General features: G+C 42.6%; 1 protein-coding gene across 1 annotated transcript in view; it reads right to left on the bottom strand.

Moving 5' to 3' along the window:
* Positions 1 to 518: 518 nt before the first annotated feature.
* Positions 519 to 24,992, bottom strand: part of LOC118832700 (lysine-specific demethylase 2A-like) — a 72,053-nt gene continuing 47,579 nt past the window's right edge. Inside the window, 3 exon segments of the mRNA XM_036740029.1 lie at positions 519 to 2,884; positions 2,886 to 3,067; positions 3,112 to 3,394. Coding sequence (XP_036595924.1) covers positions 883 to 2,884; positions 2,886 to 3,067; positions 3,112 to 3,394 — 2,467 coding nt within the window. The 3' untranslated portion in view covers positions 519 to 882.

Below are 24,992 nucleotides of genomic sequence, written 5' to 3'. Positions count from 1 at the left end.
ATACTCCATGCTGCCAATAATCGCTTTGGAGGATCATAAGATCATGAATTTAAAGCTGGAAGTGACCTTAAAGGTCATCTATTCCAACTCTTTCATTTATTTTTTTTTAATTTTTAAAGTTTTTTTTAAGGTTTTTTTTTTCCAAGGTTTTTCCCCCCCAAGGTTTTTTTTTTTTTGTTTGGTTGGTTTTTTGGTTTTTTTGTTTTTTTTTTTTAAACAGGGAAACTGTATTTGGACAGTGTCAAGCTGCAGGGGGTAAGGACAGACATGTAGGAGGTTTCTGGAAATTCAACAGCACCAGTGTGATTTGCAGGTTCTAGTCTTAATCTGGCCCATGCCACCCATCTGCAGAGCTGGGAAGGATATGATGGAGCAGAGACACTCACTAAACCCCCCAGGAATAGTCTAGCTCTTGATACAGGGCTACTTTCTGTGTAGCAGCCCAACCTGCTTACTTTCCCAGTACTCAGGCCCAGGCCCTGCTGAGAGATGGGGGGGGCGGGGGGGGGCCTAGATAGGTGGAGGGGGATTCTATACAGATTAAGTTGGCACAGCACCCCCAAACTATGAGCTTGGTCTTCAAATGGGCACCTCCTGTGATTTTTTTTCCCTTTTTCATTAGAGGGAGGGAAGGAAGGAGGAAGGGAATGAGGGAGAGAAGGGAGCAGGCAGGTCATCCTTGTGCTCAGTCAGAGTAGGACATAATAGCAGGAATACCCTCTCTACCCCAATCCTGCTATGGTGGGAGGGGACAGGGATGGAAAGGTAGAGGGAGTGTGATGCTGGCCTTGAAGCCCATGCAGAATAGGGGAGGGAAGCTCTCCTCTGTGGAGGAGCAGGGAAAAGGATTCTTTTCCTTTTCAGTCTCTGATTGGATGGATTTTAGCTGATCTTCTGGATCAACTTCTCATCAGACAGGCAGTAGAGGTTGTTGATGGACAGGTCTGAGATGAAATGCTCACAGGCCTTCCGGGTGATCTGCTTGCAGCCTCGAAGGTCAATCAAGGTGACATTAGAGATTCGTCGTAGATACAACAGAGACTGGTCTGTCAACTTATTGCAACCTGCCATATTGATTTCTGTGAGGGAGTTGCGTGTGGAAGAGCCAACAGCTGTTAGTAGATTTGGTGACTGATCTGTAAGGTAGCTGCAGTGACTGAGGTCAAGTCGTGACAGAAGGGGCATGTGGCGAATGATGAGTCGAAGTGTGGCATCAGTAATATCTAGGCCAGCCAGCCGAAAATCTGTCATGTTTCGGAGCTTGCTGCGATTGTCGTGACCAGGCTTATCAGTTGGTGGGGTCAACAAGTCTCGAATCTGAGGGTCCTTGATTCCTACTGCCCATCGAAGGTCAAGGGTCCTGAGAAGGGGGCAGCTGGAGGTGCTGAGGGCAGAGACTGCAGACCAAGAACAGCCTGCTAGGAGGAGGTCTTTCAGGCCTGGAAGCCTATTGACAAGCCATGTCAGCTGCTTTTTGGAGATGTTGGTCCAACTGAGGTCAAGGCTCACTGGCTGCCTCTTGATAATGCCACTCAGTGCCTGGGGGACAATGGCCTTACACCTGCTCAAATCAATTTTTGTCCAGAGTCTCTTGTCACAGCACCATTTATACCATGTCTTACATACCCTCATACATTCACAAAGTTCTCTGCGGTTGAGATAACGGAAGACAGATAGCCAGATCTCCCTTTGCATCCAGCTTTCCTCTTCATCCTGTGTCCAGCTGCCCTGGCTGTTTGTTGTGGCTACCTCGCCCTCCTCCTCTGCACTCTCCTCCTCCTCTGCACTCTCCTCCTCCGCAGTTTCCTCCTCCTCGTCATCATCCTCATCCTCCTCATCATCATCGTCGTCATCGTCATCATCATCAAAGTCCTGCTCTCTGCCCAGGTCATCTTCATCTCTCAGCTGGGGAGTCAGAGCTGGACAGTGCTGTACCAGTACCCGGGGAGAATGATGGAGGTTGGCAGAGGAAGCTGTGATGGCCTGCAGCTTGGGCACAATGGAAGTTCCCTGAAGCTCTTTATTGGGCCTCTGTGGTGTGACCATTAGATACGTCCCACGAATTCTGACCTTCTCTACTTCAGATAGCTCTTTCTTGCCACTGGGATTGTTCTCCTTTTCTCTCTGCGTGGCCTGGAGCCGAAGTTGCCTTCTTTTGAAGCGTTCATCCCTGCTGGCACTGTGGTGGTCACTGGGGCCAGCTCCTGGGGACGATCGGGTCACCATAGTATGAGGGGGCCCTGGGTCATGTATGAGCTGCAGCATGGTAGTGGATGAGTGAGGAGGCTGCTGAATGATTGGCTCCTCACGGCTCCGAAGAGGCCGGAGAACTTTGGCTTGGACCACACCCTCATCACCATCATCCATTTTCCGCCTCTGCACTTTCTCTGGGTTATCCGGCTGGTAGCACTTTGGGCACTCCCAGCAATTTGGCAGTTCATCATTAAGCAGTCCTTCCCCATCCATCTGCAGGCAACCAGGATGAACAACCTCATTGCAGATACAACATTCCATCAGTTTCTTCTCAAAGTCCTGTGTCTCCTCATTTTGATCCACCTCGCCACAGAGAGAACAAGTGACAGAGTAGGGCAGTCGGGGGGCCAAACACTGGCGGAGGACACAGGACTGCTTCATGCGGCCGGGCCCCCCAAACTTCTTCATGTCCCGGCAGTATCGGCACACACCACACTCTCCCTGCACGCAGGCCTCACATTTGCGGCATCGAACCCGCCTCCTACGGGCTCCTGATACTGGGGGTGAGGGAGTGGGCCTCACGGGCGGTGGCAGCCTAGGGGAGCGCTTCATGGCAGGAGGGAGGCTTGGCGGGAGCAGCTGGGGCCTGGTGGGAAAGCTAAGCCGGTCCCTCGGGAGCCCCTGAGCTAAGGACCCTGGTGGGGGCCAACTGGGGGGGGGGAGCACTGCTGGCAAGCCCTTCCACCAGTATCTGAAAGGCTCTGCCCACTCTGCCTGGACCTCGGGCTGCTGGTCCCTCCCGGGCTGCGGGGGCTCTTGGTTCAAGTGTCCCCGGAGCCTCTGTTTGCTTGGGGGAGGGGGGCTGGAAGTTAGGCTGGGCGAGTTGGATCTCCTACCTCTCCGTAACTTCGAATGTACTGAACAAGCGTGGACGTCCCCAAGGCGCCTCGGCCAGGCCAGGCAAAGCTGCTCCGGAGGCCCAAGGCGCGCCTGAAAAGAGCAGCGGGCGGCAGGCGCGCGGCTGGCGGGCGGACGGCCGGGCTGGCTGGCAGGCAGGCAGGCAGGCAGGGCGGCCGGGCGGCCGGGAGGCAGGCCGGGCGGCCGGGCGGCCGAGCGGCCGGGAGGCAGGCCGGGCGGCCGGGAGGCCGGGCGGCCGGGCGGGCAGTAAGCGCGCTCCTTCCCGGGGCCCTTCCTTCCCGTGCTGATGAGAGCCGAGCGAGCAAACGGTATTGCTCTAGTGCCGCGGCTGCTGCTGCGGCTGCTGCTGCTGGGGTTGTTACTGCTGCTGCTGCTGCTGCTGCTGTTGCTCCTGCTGCTGCTGCTGCTGCTGCTCCTCCTGCTGCTGCTGCTGCGTCACCCACATGCGGCTCCCAGAAATGCTTTGCGCGTGCGCGCGAGAGAGGCGAGAGCGGAGGTGGGGGGAGCCGGAGCCGGAGCCCGAATGGGAGGGGGAGGGAGAGTGGGAGAGGGGTCGGGGAGAGGCCGCGGGAGCGAAAGGGGCGAAAGGAAGGGGAGGGAGGCGAGAGGGAGTGAAGAGTGTGGGAAGGAGCCGGCGAGAGGGGGCCGGAGGGAGGAGGAACCGCAGAAAGAAAGAGAAAGCTAGAGAAAGGAGGGGCAGGAAAGAGAGGGAGAAAAAAAGGGGGTCGGGGGAGCAAAAGGAGAGGCTCGGGCGCACGGGATGGGAAGGGGAAGAAGCGAGCCAAGAAAAGGGAGCAGGGGAGAGGGGAGAAGAGGTAAAAAGAGACCGGAAAAAACGAAGCAGGAGGGGGGCGGCGGCCCAGACAGAAGCCTCTCGTTTTTACACAAGCAGAAAATGAGGCGCAGGGGCCAACTGACTTGGCCAAGGTCACACGGAGAGTCCGAGTCACAATTCGAACCTGAAACCCCGCATTCTTCCCCCTAAAACATAATGTCCAGAAAAAAGCTGAGGAGATGGGGGCGGGGGAAGGCAGTCTCTCTCAGTGTTTAATACCCCATGGAAGCTTTATCCCCAACAAATGTTCAGAGGCCAGCTGATAGATTAACACTGTCCCAGTTCTGCTGGACTCCCCTTTCCAAGTGAACATATTAAGAGCTTGTGTTGCTATGACCAGGCTGCAGGGGTTAGTTAGCTGGGTGAAGATTGATCTCTGTTAGGGGAGCTGGGGGAGGGAGATGGGAAAGAGTTTAGACACTGAAGTATCAAGGCTAGATATGATTAAAATGAAATCATCAAGAAAATTGAGGTTCTGTATGGTACTTGAGTGTATCTGATTGGAATATATTCCTACACAGAATGTGAGTTAGCCATGGTTCTTCAGTGATGCATTTATGGACATTTTGGAAATTAAATAAAATACTTAACTATGAACTTTGATAAGTGCAGAGATGAGGGAATCTGTGTTCTGAGGACAGGGCCACATGTAACTTCAGTTGTGAAATGATAATGCAGTTAGCAGTCCAAAGCAGCTGGCTTGGTCCACACATCTGAAATCCATATGAGCTTAGTTTTATTCTTTTAAGCATCAGTAGCTAGCTTTTGATGTATGGTTTTGTAGCACTGGAGGGATTGCTTGGAAGAGGATTAATATATTGGCTATTCCATTTGGGTTTGGGTTTTTTTTTTTTTTGTTTTTGTGTTCGTTTTCAGTCCCCTTGGAAGGGAAGACAAGACTATAAAGAAAATGAGTACACCATTAAGATCTTACGCACTTCATGAATATGCAAAGAGAAAAAAAGAACCTGACCTGTACCACCACCTTATCTATGTAGTCTGAAGCAGCCAGCTATTTCCCCAACTTGAATGGGCACAAGGCAGCAGTTCCCTTCAGTACCCTGATGCTGCATGATACAGCTAACTCTTTTGGCATTTACTCCCCTGATGACAGAAAAATTCGTTGTCTATCATCAAATGTGTAGAAACGAAATTCTTTTTTCTATATGTGTCAATAAATAGCTGAAATGCACAGCATGGTCCGAATATAAGCTACACTATTCCCTCAAAGCTACTGCTAAATCCAAAAGATCTTTTCTCAAGCTTCATCCTTCCTGACACTGTTGACCACCCCACTTCCTGGGTACTCTTTCACTGACTCTGCTCCATGGTTCACTCTCCTATCTAGCTGACTGTTCTTCCTCAGTCTCCTTGCAGGATCATTCTCCATGCCCCACCCTCTATCCATGTGTGTAGCCCACAGTTCAGTCCTGGTCCCTCATCTCTCTGTACTTTTTTCTCTTGGTAATCTCATAAAATCTCTTGGTTTCAGTAATCATCTTTATGCAAATGATTCCCAGATCCCCATATCCAGCTGTAGTCTCGCTCCTGAGCTCCAATCCCATATTCTCACTGCCTTTGGGATGTCCCCAGCTGAGTGCTCCACAGGCATCTCCAGCTCCACATGTTCAAAACCTAACTCCTTATCTTTTCCCTTAGACTTAGCATTCCTCTATTTCTGTCAAGGCTACCGCCATTCTCCTACTTCCCTCAGGATCACCACCTAGGAGTCATCCCCAACTCTTCACTCTCATCCAGCCCAAAGCAATCAGCTGTCAAATCTTAGCAGCTCCAGCTCCACAGCTTCTCTCCCTTCCATTCCTTTCTCTCCACTCACAACACAGCCAGTGGAATTTGGGCTCAAATCAGCTCTCAGCAGGAGCAGCCTCCAGTTGGTCTCCTTCTTCCATGTGATCCCCTCTCTAACCCACCCTCCACGCAGCCAACAAAGCCCAAGGCTTACCCCATCCCTCCCCTGCTCCAGGAGTTTGGATGTCTGAGTGGCCTCTTCGATGACAGACAAACTCCTGGGTTTGGCATTTAAAGCCCCTCACGATCTGGTTTCCAGGCTGATTACACACTGCATGCACTCTGCCCCTTGTACATAAAATTCACTTTCCTTCCATTGTCTTTGCGCAGACTATGCCTGTGCTTGGAATTTTCTCCCTTCTTCTACCTTCAGTTCCCTTGGAGGCTTAGCTACAGCATGTTGTGGGGGGGAGGGCTTTCCAAATTCCCCACCTTCCTAGTGCTCTACCCTCAGGCTCATTTGGTAGATATTTTATATTGATATAATTATGTTCATACCTTCCCCCAGTAGAGTTCAAACTACATGATGGCAAGATTTTTTTTCCTTCTAGCATCAGCACCTAGTACACTTCCTGAACTATAATAGATGCTTAATAAATGCTTGTAAAATGAGTTACTATTGGAATCTTGTCAGTCAGTCAATAAGCGAGTATTAAGCTCTTACCATGTAACAGCCACTGATACTAATATAAAGAAAGAAAGAAAAATACTAAGAAAAATCACCATCCCTGCTCTCAAGATCACATTCTAAAAGTGGAGACATACCTAGGTATCCACATGATCTATACAGTAATCTCAGAAATTAAGCACTAGTGGGGAGGTGGAGGAGGGGGAAAGAGAAACTCCCTACAGAAGGTGGGATTTGAACTGGCTTTTTTTTGAATGATTTAATATTTTGTTTTTTCTCCCTAATTACATGTAAACACCATTTTTAACCTTTTTTAAAATTTTGAGTTCTAAATTCTCTCCCACCCCTCCCCTCTTCATTGAGAAGGCAAGCAACGTAATATAGGTTTTACGTGTGCAGTCATGCAAAACACATTTACATGTTAGTCATATTGTGAAAGAAAACACAGACAAAAACCAAGAAAAATAAAGTAAAGAAAAAGTCTGCTTCAGTTTGTATTCAGACTACATCGTTTCTTTCTCTGGGGATGGATAGCATTTTTCATCATGAATCCCTATGGAATTGTCTTGGATCACTGTATGCTGAGAATAGCTAAGTCATTCACAGTTGATCACTGTACAATCTTGCTTTTACTGTGTACAACATTCTCCTGGTTCTGTTCATTTCACTTTGCATCAGCTCATGTAAGTGTTTCCAGGTTTTTTCTGACAGCATCCTGCTAATCATTTCTTATAACACAACAGTTTTCCATCACAATCATATACAACAGTTTGTTCAGCCATTCCTCCACTGATGGGCATCCCCCTGATTTTCAATTCTTTGCCACTATTGAAAGAGCTGCTTTTTGTACATATAAATATTTCACCTTTTTTTTCCTCTTTGGGATACAGACCTAGTGGTGGTATTGCTTAGTCACAGGATATGCATGGTTTTATAGCCCTCTGCGCATAGTTCCAAATTGCTCTACAGAATGGTTGAATCAGTATACAACTCCACCAATAGTGCATTAGTGTCTCAATTTTCCCACAACCATTCCAACATTTGTCATTTTCCTTTCCTGTCATATTAACCAATTTGAAAGGTGTGGGGTGGTAGCTCAGAGTTGTTTTAATTTGTATTTCTTTAATCAACAGTGATTGAATCTTTTTTTTTTTCATGTAATTAGAGATAGCTTTGATTACTTTGTCTGAAAACTGTCTGTTCATATCCTTTGACCATTGAGCTGAGTCTTGAAGGAAACCCAAAGAAGCCTGGAGACAGGAGGTAAAATACCTTGTTTGAATAGCCTCTTGTCTGTGTTATCTATCAACGCATCCCAGATGCTCCAAAAGGTGAAGTGACTTGACCAAGGTGACACCAATGGTGTCAGAGGAAGAATCCAACACCATTCTCCTGCCTCTAGCTCCAGTGATCTTTCTACTATATCATGTCACAGATAGCACAAACCCATGGTATCTATTGTTTTGATTTCTCTGTTATTAACAGAAGCAATGGAGGCTGGAAACTGTATGCTTTTTTCTTAAGAAGATTATAAACTGATGAATATATAAACAATGAAAACAGACTGTGAACGTTGATAAATAATAGAGCTGACATCTCATTTGTTCCTCCCAAAAATCCCATTGAGTAGGTTATGTAGATCTGACATAAGGAAAATCATTTTCTTCTCAATTTGAGCTGTCTACAAGGAAGACGGCAGTACCTTTCTACTTCCTGAAGGCTGTCAAGTAAAGCCTACAGGAATGCTTCACTGGGCTTGATGGAGAGCAGATTCTCATTCAGGAATAGACTGGACTACTTAGTCTCTGAGGCCCCTTCCAAGCTAAGGTTCTGTGATTCCACGGTATTGCTTCCATTTTATATATAGTCTTTGTATTGTCAGGGTTTGGAAGCTGAGGGCACAAATGAAAGAGAGGGGTCTCCACTTCCTCTTCTTGCCCCCAGCCCTAGAATGTGATCATTACTGGCCTGGTCCAGGCACTTCTTTTCTCCTTGAACTGGGAATGATTTGTCTGGTCACTACCCTCAACTCCACTATTTCAGAGAGACTTCTCTGTGAATGCTTGGTAAGGAGGAGCGAAACAATGGAAAAGGAAGAATGACTACCAATCGGCCTCTTCCAAGAAAGTTGTGATTACTGACAGATTTGCACTTGAAGATAAAAGCCACAGATTCAGCTTTAACTGCTTTAGGACGTTTACAAAAATTAATTCTCTCTCACATTGCTCCTGAACCCTCAATCAGTACAGAAAAACTTTAGAGTAAAGGACAGGCAGTGAGAAGAGGGGAAAAAAGAGAGCCACTTCATTGTCTACTCCCTATTTTCCCAAATGGAAAGTCAATAACCACTGATGGCTTGGACACTCTACGCTGGATATCAGCATCTTTGATGTCCCATTCTGGCCCCTAAAAGTGCAGGCAGTTATAGCTCCCAGAGCTCTAGAAGTGGTCCTTTGGGAGGATCACTACCCCAGTGCTCAGTATCCCTCCATGCTCTAGTCTCATACATCCTAGTGGCCTGTGTCCATTTGTCTCTCTCTCCTCTCCTCCCCTGCCCAAGATGGGAGGAAATGATGTTGTATGTTTCCCAGACACTCATGCAGCTAGGTCTTGAGAATGTTCTCCCTCTCTGCAGAGGGGCTGGTCTCCTAAGACCCCAACACTTCAAGTGAGAAGACTGGGGTGCCAAGAAATGCAGTGACTGAGAACAGTCATACAACCTTTGCCAAAGGAGGATGTCAGACCTAAGTCTCTTCTGACCCAACCCCGGTGTTCTTTCCACTACACTATAGTCTCTTCAAATATAAACCCTTCAAATGGACACATTAAAATAAGGAGAAATTCTAATGGCTAGCAAGCTCTGAAGTACCATTAAGCCTGGTTCGTTTTAGGATGTTTCAGAAAAAAGGTGGGCAGAAAGTGGAAAAAAGGCTCACTGGAACTCAGCTTCCCATCTAAGCACATTTTCTAGCCCTTCCAGGGAAGCCAAAGATGATTGGATTAGGAAAGACCCTCCCCTTTGTTCTCAGACTTAATAGAGAAGTTTACCTTCTCATTTATCTCACTTTATCTCCCTCAGTGGTCTGACTTGCTCTGATATAGGGATATCGATTCTTCCCCCTGCCCCACTTCACATGCAAAGAAGTAAAAATCTATGCTTACTTGTTTTATTATAAAATTAAAGTTCTTGCCATTTACAATCCTTCTAGCTTACCCTGTTAATCTGACTCTTTTATTACTTTTCATTGGTTGAAAATCCATTCATTGGTTTCAAATCCATTGGTGGATTTGAAACCGATGAACATATATTATCCTTAATCATTAAAAAGCCTTAATAGGTTATTCAGGGATGGATTCCATTCTGTTCACCAAAATTATTACCCTTCTCAAACCCATTCAAACCTGGAAAATTAGAGTAATGAACACAGCTAGTTTAGCTGTGTTCACCTTGGTTGAAGATACATTGCACAGAGTAGGGGCCATGCTTCCCAGACTGTTGCCAATAACCTCCTTTACTCTTTTAACAGGGTTCATCACCTCACCTAGACTGTTGCAGCAGCCTGTTGGGGGCACTCCCTGCCACAAGTCTCTCCCCATTCCAGACCATCCTCCATCTTCCTAAAGCATAGGTCTGACCACTACATTGGGCTTCTTCACCTGTTGTGTGTAATGGACCATTCTGACCACTTCTCAGAAGAATGCATAAAATATAATACATAGGATTCAAAGGAAATCAATGATGTTGAAATAAAGATGTAATTTTTTCCCATCCACGTTTGTAGACGTACCCCTCCTCCAATCTATCTATCTACAAAGAGTGGACCCTAGGTTAGAATTCCTGCCCTGTATGATTGGCCAACTTCCTTTTCCTGTCATATATTTTATTTGCAGTGAAGTTAAGATTGGTATGATTCAGAACTACCAATAGTATTCATTGGTCGCTAGACAAGGATCTCAAATGGAAAGAACCAGCATTTTAGGTCTTAGCACCCTCTGCCCCCTCCCTCTGCCAGTTATCCTATAAGCAGAAGAGACCTCACAGAACTAAGAGAGCTTTTATTTTGGCTTTGTTTCATGAGTTTCCATGGCTGAGGATTTCATCACTAACCTCCTGGTGGTGAGCCTCTCCATATTCAGCTCTGAGAATCCTCAGAAAACAGTCTCCTGCCAAGGTAATACTTGAAACTTTCCCGCATGGGGTGCTTGAAGACTTCATAGAACCTGCCAGAGACTGTACCTCACTGCAGAGCATTCAAGGGCCCAATGAGGCACTTCCACTTCATCTGTACATCTAAATGAGGTGCAGAGGAAAAAGGCTGGACATGCAGTCCTAGGAGCTGGGTTCAGATCTCTATTCTATTTGACCTTGAACAAAGCAGTTAACCACAGTGAAGATCGGTCTCTTTACCATCCTTAAAATGAAGGGGCTGAACTGACTGGCCTCTAAGTGCCCTTTCAGCTCTGAAGACCTGATTCTTATTTATGATCTGCCATAAAATGCTGTGTCCATGATTCTGGATCAATAGAACTCAGTGGGCATTCACATTCTACAAGTTAAAATAACATTTTCTGGCAACTTGACCTCTTTGAACTTACTGCAAAGACCAGAGTCACACGTAGTGGTGGTACACGGAGAAAGGGCAAGGAGCACCAATGCAAACCTGAGAAAGCCAGGCAGGGTGGAGCCACACTGAGGGAAACCCTGAAAGTGGGGGATGGCAGCAGCCCTATGCCTCAAAGAAAGGGAGAGAATCCAGACTAGTGATCTGGCTGGAATCCAAGCAAGGATTTGGGGGTAAAAACTCAGGGATACAGTATGTGCAACAAACATGGGTCATTGGCAGCAAACACACCCTGAATCATAGTTTCTCAGAGCTGGAAAGGACCTAGGAGGCCAGAAGATCCAATCTGTACCTGAATGAGATTTCTCATTTGCTACATATAGCCATCCATTTCTTTTGAGACTTCTAGAGAGGAGAAAGGCAGCCCAGTATACTTCTGCATAGTTCTTATTGTTTGCAATTTTTTGCCTGTCTCTAACCTCCCCACATTTCTCCCTGTCTCAGCCTTCTTGGGCCAAAATAAAAAACCAAGTCTAATAACTCTTCCACAGGGCAGCACATTTACATGCTATGTAAGGTGTTCAAGGAAGTTAGGTGGCGCTGAAGTGGATAGAGTGCTGGGCCTGGAATCAGGAAGACCTGGGTTCAAATCCAGCCTCAGATATTCACTAGCTGCATGACCCTGGGCAAGTCACTTAACCTGTTTGCCTAATCCACTGGAGAACATGGCAAAGCTCTCCAGTACCTTTGCCAAGAAAAGCCCATATGGGTTCACTAAGAGTCAGACATGACTGAACAACAACAGCAAGGTATTAGAGCAGTTTCACAGCATGCATTTGCAGGTAATTGAACATGATCCTTCCCTGGTTATCAAAGCAGGATTTTTTACTTGGCAACATTTTGTTACTTGATATTTCTGTTTGCAATGAATTTGATTATATAATTATAGTCAGAAAATGCCTTTGACAAAATACTGTACTCCTTTATGTTAAAACAACAACAATAACGACCACAACTTTAAAATCATAGGTGTGGAAAGGCCCCTCTATTATAAGTTTAAAATTATATCTATGAACCCAGAGGTTTCTTTGCATTACTTGCAAGAAGAAACTCTGGAACCTTTCACAATAAAAATAAGAGTAAGGCAAAAAGGTTCCCCTTTCCCACTATTATTTTATGTAGTAGCTGCAAAAATACTAGCTATGGAAATAGAACGAGATTGATAAGTTAAAGACATAAATATTTGCAAAGAGCAGATTAATTATTGCTTTACATAGAAACCCCAAGAGAATTAGTGAAGAAACTGATTAAGATAATTTATAGCTTCAGTAAAGTAGCAGTATACAAAATGAAACCACGAAGAGCATCACAATTTCTATATAATACTAACAAATGCCAGAAGTAAGTAATGCAAGTAACTATAAAATGAAAAAAAATCTGGAATTTAACCTACCAACACAATTCATGACTTACAGAAATATAACAATTCTTTATAAAAATAAAGACAAATAGTTGGAGAGATATACATAGTTCATCACCATGCACTGCTACTAAAATGAAAATGATAATACCATATAAATTAACTTATAGATTTAGCACAATGCCAATCAAACTCCCAAGGGGGGTACTTCACAGAGCTAGACAAAAGAACAGCAAAAGTCACTCAGGAGAAACAAAAAGCTGAGAATCCCAAGGGAAATAAGAACAAAGACAATAATGAAAGGGACCTATCATGACCAGGTCTCAAACTATATTATAAAGCAGTAACAATCAAACCTATTTAATACGAAAAACAAAGAGAATATTAGAATATTAAGCAATATCCAGGAGCAAAAGGACACAGCAGGTCAATGTTCGATCAACTCTAGAACCAAAAATACTAGGGAAGCAACTTCTTATGAAATGCTGGGAACACTGGAATGTAGGTTGAAAGAAATTAAGCTTAGCCCAAAATGTTCTAACATATACCACAAGGTCACCAAATAGATATTCACATAGTGTAAATGGGCTGCTTCTATTTTCTATTTCCAGTCAATTTCTATTTCTATTCTTCTGTTTCTATTCAATTCTGTCCTATGTAGCAGGGATTATTGAATACCATGTATACATGGACTCCATGGAGAATCCAAAAGGATTTCGAGTCACAGGAATCCAGGGTTGTGCTACTTTCCTACCTGCGTTACCCTGAGCAGACCATTTGCCCTCCATAGGCCGCAGTGACAGAGTTGGATAAGGTGACCTTGGAGATCTCTTCCACCTTTATAATAATGACCTTGGCTTATACTGTGGGCAGCCCCTCAATCTATGCAGATCACAGTCCATCTGTACTTGCCAGTCTGTGTGACTCTTACCCATGAATTCCTAAAAGTCCCCCACAAAGTGCCTCCCTCATGGGCTCTGAGCATTCCTCACTCTCTCCTGTCATTGCAAAGATATGAGGTGTTTTTTATTATTATATGTCAAAACCTATTCACACCCAGTTAGCTCCCCATCACTCTCTATGTGAAATTCATTTTAAATATTTTTTCAGAAAGTATAGTCTTCCATTACTCATAGCTATACAATACCCTGCAAGAATATTGCTATTAAGAGTAAGGCAAAGAGGTCTTTGTTCCTAAGAACAGTTTGGGGTCATTAAAAGAGTTTTGTAATTTCTGACTCTTGTTCAATTCTGGGTTAATCTTATTGGTCATTTGTACTGTATATACAAGATTAATAATAATAACATTAATAATAGCTAGCATATATATAGTGTTTGCAAAATGATATCTATGTGTGATCTCATTTGGTTCTCACAACAACCCTGGAAGGTAGCTGCTAGTATTATCTCCACTTTTCAGATGAAGAAACTGAGGAAGACAGAGGATAAGTGACTTACCCAGGGTCCCAGAATTACTAAGTATCTAAGTATGAATTCGCTTCTTACTGACTCCTAGATCTAACACTCTATCCATTGTGCCAAGTTTTGCAAAGTATTTTCCACATATTTCCTCATTTATTCTCAAAACAGGCCTGTGAGGATTTTAGAAATGAGGAAACAAGCTAGAAAAGGGTCGACTTGCCTATGAGTGAACAGCTAGAAAGTGTCTAAGGTGGGATGACAATTCACTTCTTCCAGACTCCAAAGCCAAACATTCTTAGCCATTAATACCCAAATGCTTTACTATATATAGCAGCTATATATAGTGTGGGTAAATATAGATATATGTATGTATATGTAGTTACATGGAACTATGCACATATGTACACACATATATATTCACATCAATTATATAATATATATATATTTACATACACACATACATATGAGATTCTGGACAAGTTCTTGAGGTTGTCCATCTCATTGCAGGTCATATTCCACACAGTTTCACAACGTAAATATAAAAGGTCCTATCATATCAAAAATAGTAAAGAGAAAGAATTACTTTTTGCAACTCTGGCTACGGGTAAGATTCTTTTTTATTATTATTAAATTTTATTTTTAATTTGTGGAATAAACCAGGCATTTCCATAAGAGAGTACCATAAAAACAACTGCACATGAAACCACAAATCTACTATGCACAACTTGCTATTCCTTTCAAATATACAACAAAATTATCATGTACATTTCTTTTTTTTCTTCCCTCTCTTCCCCCCACCCTAGAGATAGCTACCATTAGACACAAATAGGTGTGTGTCTATATATGTATTTATATATATATGTATATTTATATATAGTGTGTGTATGTAAAGTTATTCTATACAAGCTTCTTAACCAAACAATGAACAAAGGTAATCATAAAAGATTAGGTAGTCAGTTCCAATGACATGATATTTTAAAGTTTTGCATGAAAAAAACAGTATACTTGGAATAAGAAGAGTTACTGTTATGTTGGGTGGGGCGAAATCCTTGCATCATATATCTCTGACAACAGTTCAATAACCCATGGTATACGTATAGGAAATTGATCCAAATAGACATGACCAAGAACCCTTTTCAAATAGCTAAGTGGTCAAAATATAAAGTCTTCAAAAAATGTCAACAATAAATAAGCACATAAAAAACATTCCAAATTACCAATAATAAAAGAAATTCAAATTATAACAACTCTAAAGTTTCATCTCACACCCATAAAAAGTGTCAGAAACGATCAAAGACAAATAATCAATGATAGCAGTAGGGATGTACGTGGCAAAACAAGCATAGTAAAATACTGCTAGTGAAACTGTAAACTGGTTCAACCATTCTGGAAAATCATTTGAAATTATATAGGAAAAGAGTATACCATTTGAACGAGTGTTCCCACTATTATGCACATACCACAGAGAGATCAAAGTTTTACAGAAGAACCCATTATCTACCATAATATTGATTGAAACACTTTGTGGAAACAAAAATGTGTAAAGAAAATGGGTTACCACTGATTGGGGAATGACTGAACAAATTATGTTATATTAATGTATTGTACCATAATAAACAATAAAAAGAATTCAGAGAAATGTGGGAAGATGTCTTTGAACCAATGCAGAGAGCAAGATAAACCGAACAGGAAAATACTATCTATACACACATATTTCAATAGAAACAGAAACAACACTAGAAGTCAGCTGAACTCTGATTAATTTTAATGACCAATTTCGGTTCCAGCAAACAAATGATAAAACAGTCCACTCAGTAGAGAGCTGCAGAATTCAGATACACAATGTTACATATGCTGCCGGACATGGCTTCTGTGTCTCTTGGTTTTGCTAGACTTTTTTCTTTCTTACAAGGGGGTATTTAATGGAGGAAAGGGACATATCAAGAAAAAAATTGTGGTATAAAAACAAAGACCAGAGTAAAACTAAGAAAACCAAAATGAAAGTAATGAACTCATATTTTATTTTAAAATATTCTATAATTAAGTTTGGGGTTTTTCCCCCTACTAATTCGGACTATCTACTATCTCAACCTCCACCCTCTAAAACTACCAAACTAATCTGAATTAGTAAACTGTAAGTGAGTTCTATTTCTTGGAAGCAAGTATTAGGTTCCAGCCTCTATACACTACTGCTCCAAACTCATACAAACTCTTTAAAATGTTGGAGGGCCCCATTCTTGAGCAGAAGGGATATATATGTATACATGCGTACATGCATACATGCATACATAATCACCAGGCAATTTCGCAAAGCTTCCCAGAAATCTTATTAGCTTTCACTTACCATTCATCCACCCCATAAAACTCATATCCCATCATCTTTGCATAGTGAAGTCAAATGCATGTGAATATGCCACATGAAGAAAGAAACTGATCTATTTATTATAGGTCAACGTGATTACCTTTCAAATGGGAAGGGATTCAAGCCTTCCCTCCGACACACAGAGGCTGTGTGCCACTTACCTGGCTAAGTCACTTAATCTGTTAGTGGTCTGGGCAATTTTCTAAAACTTTAAGTTTCATAGAAGGTGCACACCTGTATTAGTAGAGGGTCTTTCCTCACCTGAGAGTTCCCTATACCAAGAATATCCCAAGTCTAGTCCCTATCCTTCAAAAGATAACCACAAGGAGGGAAAGGGGAAAGTCAATTGATAGCAGGTTTAGTGATGGCGAAATCCACAAATAAGATCAAACTCTCAGGATCTCATTGACAACTTGCTTTTCTCTTTAGCTAACTTCCCTGCACCTCAGAGGCTGCCAAGGTGGGCCATTAGCCTGCTGTCTGGGCAGATCGTCTTTAATAAGACAGGAGAGAAAAACAAGTTGCTGTTTCTATGTAAGTGCTTTCTCCCCCCAGCCCCTCCAAGGTGGCCTCATCGCAGGCATGAGGAATGAGAGCTAAGTGCTGTACCTACCAATTATTTGCCTCTTTCTTAGGAACTGAGGAGAAGTCTTCAGTACCGCCAGGAGGATGTACATGGGAAAGTGGATGTCAGTTGAATGGTTAGGAGAATTTTTGAGCATTTGTTCCCATTCTGAAATAATCTTCTAGACATTTACAAAGAATCATTAAGAGCAATAGCAAATTCCAGCCATTAAAACTGGATGAAATTGCACAAAATAACCAACGGGGCAGTTTTCTGTCATTAAGTCTCTGGTCTGAAGCCATTCTGTAGTTTTTCTCTTCTGTCTTCCCCCTCTCTAGCTACGTACCCCCTCCCCACCACACTCATTTGAACCTTAGTATTCTGTTCCTTTCTGGAGTTCACTCTGCGTGGTGACACTTCAACGTCCTCACCAGCCCATTTTTATACACGGAAAGGTGGCCCTTCAAGAAAATATCTCCCATTAGCTGATCAACACACTCTGCATTTGAGCTCAGCAAAAGCTTCTTAAAACCCTAATTTGGCTTGGTAATGTGTTCTCTTCTCTCCCCTGGAGTTTACTCTGGATAAAGAGCTGATCCAGGCCAATGGTCCCCCACCTCCTCTTTTTCCCCTTCTCTGTGAGAAGACTGAGGATGCCCACCCCCAGGGGTCTGTGCTGCAGGGGGTGTGGGAGAAAATAGAGCGAGGAGGGAAACCAGAGGCAAGTGACTGAGACAAGGAAACAACGAAAGACCAACAATTCAAGACAGCAAGACTAAATAAAAACTTAGCTTAAAATTAGGTAAAATGACAGAGAGAATCATAAAGAAGGAAGAATGAGTAAAGGCTCAAACAGTGTCCAGAACACTGCAAAAAAGTATCATGCTATCAAAGAAAAGGCACAAAAATCACCGAAGGACAACCCTAGGGATTTCCGAAGAGCATGCAACAATAGCAAAAATCTACAGAATAGGTTTAAAGAGAAATAAAACTGTGAGAAGAAAATATGAGGACTGTCATTAACTTGGAAATCAGAGCTCTCAATAAATGTAGGATCAAAAAACAGAGACAGTAGAGTTCTAGGAGATACTGGAGAATCTTTACAAAGAAGTAGAGGCTTTGAGAGAATAACAGATTTGGAACTCAAAAACAATGAGTGGGGACAGTGGGGGGGGTGGGCTTCGCTGAAGACAAGCAGAAGGAAACAACATTAAATGGATGCATGAATTCTATACACACTAAAGTACTTGACGTTGAAGATGTAATGTGCAGAGAGAATAGAAGAATCATAGGTCAACAAGGAGAAAATAAAAACTCAAAAATAGTGAATATCATACTGCAGGAAAATACCAAAATATATATGTCCAAAATTTTGGAATATAGACTACAAAACAATGACTCATCAAATCCATAGATTGCTCCCAGAAAAACAAATGAATGAATGAATTCACAAATGAATAAATGAATGAAACAAAAAAATTCACACTTCAAACTCCATGGCATGTAGAAATTAAATTTTAAAATTTTCTTAACAATAGATTTGGCAAACATTTAAGGAGGACCTTTGGATATGAAAAAAGGCCATTTGAATAACCTATAAGGATTCTCCTTATGAAGGCTAACCCCTCAATATTGTACCTTTAATTTCATTCCTTCCCAATCTCCAAAAGACTGATCCCACTATCATCCCTGCCTATGTATTAAGCGCCTTCCCTGATGCCTAGAAACACAGCCATGTCTCCCTCATCTTAAAAAAATAAACACTCACTACAACCTACCAACCTTGCCAACTATGTATATATGTCTAAGTATATGTATGTATTTATGTGTATACACATGTATGTACACACATACACACACACACACACATATATATATATAATATACACATATGTAGATATCCTTTACTCAGCCAAACTTCTTGGGAAAAATAAAAACAAAAACCTATCTCCACTCATTTCCTTCCACTCTTGTCATTTCTAAACCCTCTGCAATATGGCTTTTGACTTCAAACTTCAAATGAAACTGCTCTCTCCAAAGCTGCCAAAGAGCTCTTCATTTTCAGATCTAATGGCCTTTTCTCTGTCATCATCCTTCTCGGACTCTCTGTGGCATCTGCCACTGCTCCCCGACCTTTCCTCCTGGGTGTGATCCCCTCCCTGCATTTTCATAGCACTGGCCTTTCCTATTTATCCTCCTTCCTTACTGGCCACTCCTCAGTTTCCTTTGCTTGATATTCATCCATGTCATACTTTCTAATCTTTACAGCCCACGGGCTCTCTGGCAGACCCTTTTTCTCTATACTCTTTTGAAAACTTGATGACCTCATCAGCTCCTAAGGGTTCAATTACAATTTCTCTGCAGATGACTTCAAGATCAATATATTAAGCCCTAATCTTTGCCCCAAGCTACAGTCCCACATCACCAACTGCCTATTGGATATTTCAAAATGTATGTTCCACATACATCTCAAATTCAGCATGTACAGAGCTCATTATCTTTACCCCCAAACTCAGCCTTCATCTCATCTTCCTATTTCTGTCAAGGATACCCCATCTTTCAGTCACCCAGGCCTACGATATCAATGGCATCCTTGAGCTCTCACTGGCATTCACTACTTATCTATTTGGAATATCCTCTCTGGAACCTCTCTACCAGTCTCTACTTGCTCTCATACAGGTGAGTCCCTGAAAAGCAACTGCTCCCTTGGGTTCTAGGGATAACCCTGAGGGACCATTATGAGGCTCCATCAGCGCCTTTCCCATCAATATTCAGCTTATAAACTCAAAAGCATTTACTATGATGGTATAGTAGGAACAGTTGATATAAAAACCTGGGTCACGCTCTCCTAGAGACAGTATCCCAGGGAAAAAGGGGTTCAAGCTTAAAGTACGACAATGAAGCCCACACATGAGGCAAGGGGGAAATTCACAACTCTTGCTCCTGGAAATTCTTTCTCCCTTTATGAACACCTAACAAGGTTCCCTTTGGGTGTACCTCTCAGATAGGCTCTGAGAGTCTCTGACTTTAGAGAATCCATATCCAATACTTCTCTCAACCATGAAGAATCCCTGGCCCTGAAGCAGCCTCTCTTCACAATGCCTGGTAAGGGAAGTCCTTTCTCCCTTTAGAGAGTCCACATGTAGCTCTCCTCTTGCTACTTCCATTAATGGTCTTCTCTTTCTGGCAGGAGGACCTTTATTCTATTGGTCCTGTCTCTCCAATAACATGGTCATGGGGAGAAAGAAGGAAAGGAGGGAGGGAGAGAAAAAGGTAGGAGGTAGGAGTGTAGCAATATAAATGGAAAGAACCAACCTCCACCCCCCCAAAAATTAGTCAACACTATATACTTATAATGACTAAGTATGAGCCAAGAGAAAAATGTTAAAAGTCTGCTTTTTCCCTTCACTGCAGAGTGGGAGACTGTAGTTGTGGAATACTGCATTCAGTACACCATCATATATGGTCAATGTTTTGGGTGGTTTTGCTGAACTTGGTTTTCCTTTTTCACTCTTTGTTACAAGTTAGAGCTTACTGGGCAGAGGGAGAGGTATAAAGGGTTGTATATTTGGAAAGGAATGGATTGTAAAAGCACAAAGCATCATAAATGTAAGCTAAAACTTATTTTACAACTTTTTAAAAGAGTGGTATAGAGATAGATTCAAGATAAAAGATGGCTCAGAGAAAAGGAATAATTGGCCTAAGGCCTGGAGAATTCCACTGCTCAAATGAAAATCAATCGAAATCAAGAAATATCTGAGTGATCACTGCTGGCTAGAAGTTGCTACGCTCTAAAAGTTCTTCAGAGACATACAAAATGGCCTTCTAGGCTGAGTTTCATTCTAGGCAAACAAATGTCTACTCATAGAATCATCTAGTGCCCTTGGCTATCTCCACAGAGAGATCCAAAGACACAAATCCTCCTTCAGATGGTAATAGAGTAGCCCAGGTCAGGAGCATTGCAGAAAGTGGTGGCAGGATTTGGAAGCTGAACTCAATCAGTGATTCGACACACATGTCAAGGCAGTCGGTCAAGGTGACACTCTGGGCCTTGGGATGAGTAGCTGTATTCACTCAAAAATGAATTTATCAAGAGAGTGCTGTGCTCAAAAGATGGGAAGTATTCTTTATCTTTTATAGCTGGATCCATACTTCCTTGATCAGAGGTTGAGGATGATGGCTAGTTTGAGTGGTCTAGAAAAATGTCATGACAAAGGAGATGGGAAGGATATTTAGTGTAATTATCAATGTTTCAAAAACTTAGAGGTGCAGGGAGCAAAACTCAATTCAAGTAAACAAGCACTTATGTTATTCTAAGCATTGTGTTAGGGCCCAGTAATACAAAACAAATGGTAAGAGTGTCTCTATCCTGAAGAATCTTACATTTTACTATGTGCATATGGGAAGGGGGGAAGACAACATGGAGACAGAGAAATAAGTCCAGTATAACTCGAAGAGAAAAAGTGAGCAGTAGCAGTGCGTAGTGCTTGGTTCTGGGTTCCAATCTTGAAGGGGAATAACATGAACTAGGTCTGGAAAGAGAAACTGGATTCATGTGATAAAGGTCTAGAAATCCCAAGGGAAGGCCTTTGTATTTAATCCAAGAGGCAACAGGGAACCACTGAAGATTATTGAGCTCAAGCATGACTTGGGCAGAATTGGTCCTTGGAAATAGCACTGTGGCAGCTGTGTATAGTATGAAGTAGAGAGGGGAGAGACTGGAAGTAGGCAAACCAATGAGGACACTATTGCTAGAGGTCAGGTGAGATAGGAAGAAGGGCCAAACTAGAGTGGTGGCCCTGTAAGTAGAGAGAAGAAAGCTATTAGGAGAGATGTGCTGGAGACAGAATGTACAGAATGTACTTGGCAACTGACTGGGTTTGGGGGTGAGGGACAGAGAAAAGGAGAAAGAGGTTATAGATGTGGGTGTTTGGAAGGAGGGTGGTGCTCTTTGCGGAACTGGGGAATTAGAAGAATAATACGTGTTTCAAGACTTCCAAATATCTGTGATTTCAGTGATTTGAGTATTTGCTCTGCTGAGGCAGATTCCCAATTCATCTTCTAATGGTTAGAGCTGCTTCACAAATAACTGGGATGGCCCTTAGGCACCAGCCCTGCATATGGTCCATTTCTAGGCACAGCCTCTTAAGCCTTTTCAGCTGGACAGGATCTGCTTGTACTCTGCTGGCTCTGCCTGAGGCTGAGCCCGGGGGTTATTTCTATTCTAGGAGGAGGCACAGAAGGAGGAAATTGAGGGAGGTATAATAAATACTGTGAGCTTGCATGGTGATAGCACTTTATGATCACAGCGTGTTTTACAAACATCATTTCATTTGATCTTCCCCGAGATCCTATAAAATGGGCAACAACAGGATTACTGTCTCCATCTTAGAGATAATGAAACTGAGGCTGAGAGAAAATGGGCAAATTTCCCTCATCTTACCAGGTTCTCATGATACTACTCTCCCCTGCTTCTCCCACCTGTCTGATTGTTCCTTCTAAGTTTCTTCTGCTTGATCATTGTTCATATCAGGCCCCCCAAATGTTGGCGTTACCCAAGACTGTGTTAGGTCCTCTTCTTTTCTCTCTCTCCACTCTCTCTTGGTGTACCTACCTCATCAGTTACCAAAATGTAATTATCATCTGTATATAGATGATTCCCAAATCTATATAACCAGTCCCTGTCTCTTCCCTGAACTTTAATCCCACATCAGTAAGTGAAAATGCAATTATTAGGTACTTACTATGCACTAGGAACTGTACTAACAACTTAAGATACAAGGAAGGGCAAAAACATGGTCCCTGACCTCAAGGAAATTGAATTGGAAATTGAGGGGATGCCCATCAATTGGGGAATGGCTGAACAAGTTGTGGTATATGAATGTAATGGAATACTGTTGTGCTATAAGAAAAGATGAGCAGGCAGACTTCAGGAAAAACCTAGAAAGACTTATATGAACTGATGCTGAGTGAGGTAAGCAGAACCAGGAGAACACTGTACACAGATACGGACACATTGTGCAATGACTAACTTTGATAGATTTAGGTCTTCTCTTAAAAAATAAGAATAAGTCAGCTCTTTCCCCAAATTCCCCTCTTGATGCCCGTCTATCCATAGGCATTAAAATATAATCAGCTGTTTTGTTTATGAAATATTTCTAATAAACTGAATTTTCCCTCAACTGCAAAGAGGCCAGAGGTTAACTCAAGAGGGATATACATGTAAAGTTAGACAGTGAGCCTAACCTCTGCCTAGGTGTTGGGAAATTTCCAAAATAGGGGTTCAGAGTCATAGTGATTGACTTCAGAACTTTTCATCTAAAATAAACTTCCTAAAGCCAAAGAGGAGGAAACCAAATGGGCCTTAGGGGCCATTATATTTCATCCTAGGCTTAAAATGAGCTAATTATTTTAAAAGGATGTTTCCCTTGAACACAGCTAACACATCCTCCATGAGTCTTCTTTTCTCCAGGCTAAACATTCCCAGCTCCTTGAACTAATTCTCATAAGCCATGAATTCAAGGCCCTTCCCTATTCTGGTTTCCCTCCTCTAGATACTCTCCAGCTTATTAATCAGATCCTTTTCAGAACTGCTGCCTAACTACACCTCCCTCAATTTATACTTGTGAAGCTGATTTTTTGTACCTAGGTGCAAGAGTTTACATTTATCCCTAAACATGTTACCTGATTAGACTCAGCCCAGCACTCTAGGGTTAAGATCGTTTGAGATCCTGATCGTCACTCAGTGTGCCAACTGTTCTCCACTCCCCCAGATTTTGTGGCATCTCCAAATCTGATGAGTGGATTATCTATGCCTTTATCTAAGACATTGATAAAAACGTTCCAAAACACAGAGCCAAGTCCCTGGGGTTCTCCACTGGAGGCCTCCTGCCATGTTGACAGTGAACTTTTTTTCTTTTTTATTTCTTTATTTACTATTTTTTAGTTTTCAACATTGATTTCCACAAGATTTTGAGTTATAAATTTTCTCCCCTTTTCTACCCTCCCCCCCACCCCAAGATGACATATATTCTGATTGCCCTTTTCTCCAGTCTGCCCTCCCTTCTGTCACCCCACTACCCCCCATCCCCTCTCCCTTTACTTTCTTGTAGGGCAAGATAGATTTCTATACCTCATTGCTTGCATATTTTATTTCCCAGTTGCATGTAAAAAACAACTTTTTTGAGCATTTGTTTGTAGAACTTTGAGTAACAAATTTTCTCCCTTCTTCCTTCCCTACCAACCCTCTTTGAGAAGGCAAGCAATTCAACATAGGCCATACATGTATCATTATGCAAAACACTTCCATAAAAGTCATGTTGCGAACTATATTTCCCTCCATCCTACCCTGCCCCCCTTTATTCAATTTTCTCCCCTTGATCCTGGCCCTTTTCAAAAGTGTTTGCTTTTGATTACCTCCTTCCCAGCTCTGCCCTCCCTTCTATCATCCCCTCTCTCTTATCCCATTCCATCCTACTTTCCTGTAGGGTAAGATACCCAACTAAGTACGTATGTCATTCCCTCCTTAAGTCAAGCCTGATGAGAACAAGATTCACTCATTCCCCCTCACCTGACCCCTCTTCCCTTCCAACAGAACTGCTTTTTCTTGCCACTTTTATGTGAGATAATTTACCCCATTCTATCTCTCCCTTTCTCTTTCTCCCAATATATTTCTCTCTCACCCCTTAATTGTATTTATTTATTTATTTTTAGATATCATTCCTTCATATTCAACTCACCCTGTGCCCTTTGTCTATATATGTATATATGTATATTCCCTTCAGCTACCCTAATACTGAGGTCTCATGATTTACACACATCATCTTTCTATGTAGGAATGTAAACAAAACAGTTTAACTTTAGTAAGTCCCTTATGATTTCTCTTTCTTGTTTACCTTTTCATGCTTCTCTTGATTCTTGTGTTTGAAAGTCAAATTTTCACTGAGAAAGCTTGAGAGTCCTCTATTTTATTGAAAATCCATATTTTGCCTTGGAGAATTATACACAGTTTTGCTGGGTAGGTGATTCTTGGTTTTAATCCTAGCTCCTTTGACCTCTGGAATATCATATTCCAAGCCCTTCGATCCCTTAATGTAGAAGCTGCCAGATCCTGTGTTATCCTGATTGTGTTTCCACAATACTCAACAGTGAACTTTTTGACAATGACTTCTTGAGTCCAGCTATTCAACCAATTCTGCATCCATCTGATTTCATTACTGCTAATCCACACTTCTCCATCTCCTGGACAATAATAGTATGAGGCACTTTACAAAACCTT

Source organism: Trichosurus vulpecula, chromosome X (assembly GCF_011100635.1).
Source record: "Trichosurus vulpecula isolate mTriVul1 chromosome X, mTriVul1.pri, whole genome shotgun sequence".
Lineage (NCBI taxonomy): Eukaryota > Metazoa > Chordata > Mammalia > Diprotodontia > Phalangeridae > Trichosurus > Trichosurus vulpecula.
Note: the sequence above shows the minus strand (reverse complement) of the source record. Positions and strands in the feature narration are given on the sequence as shown.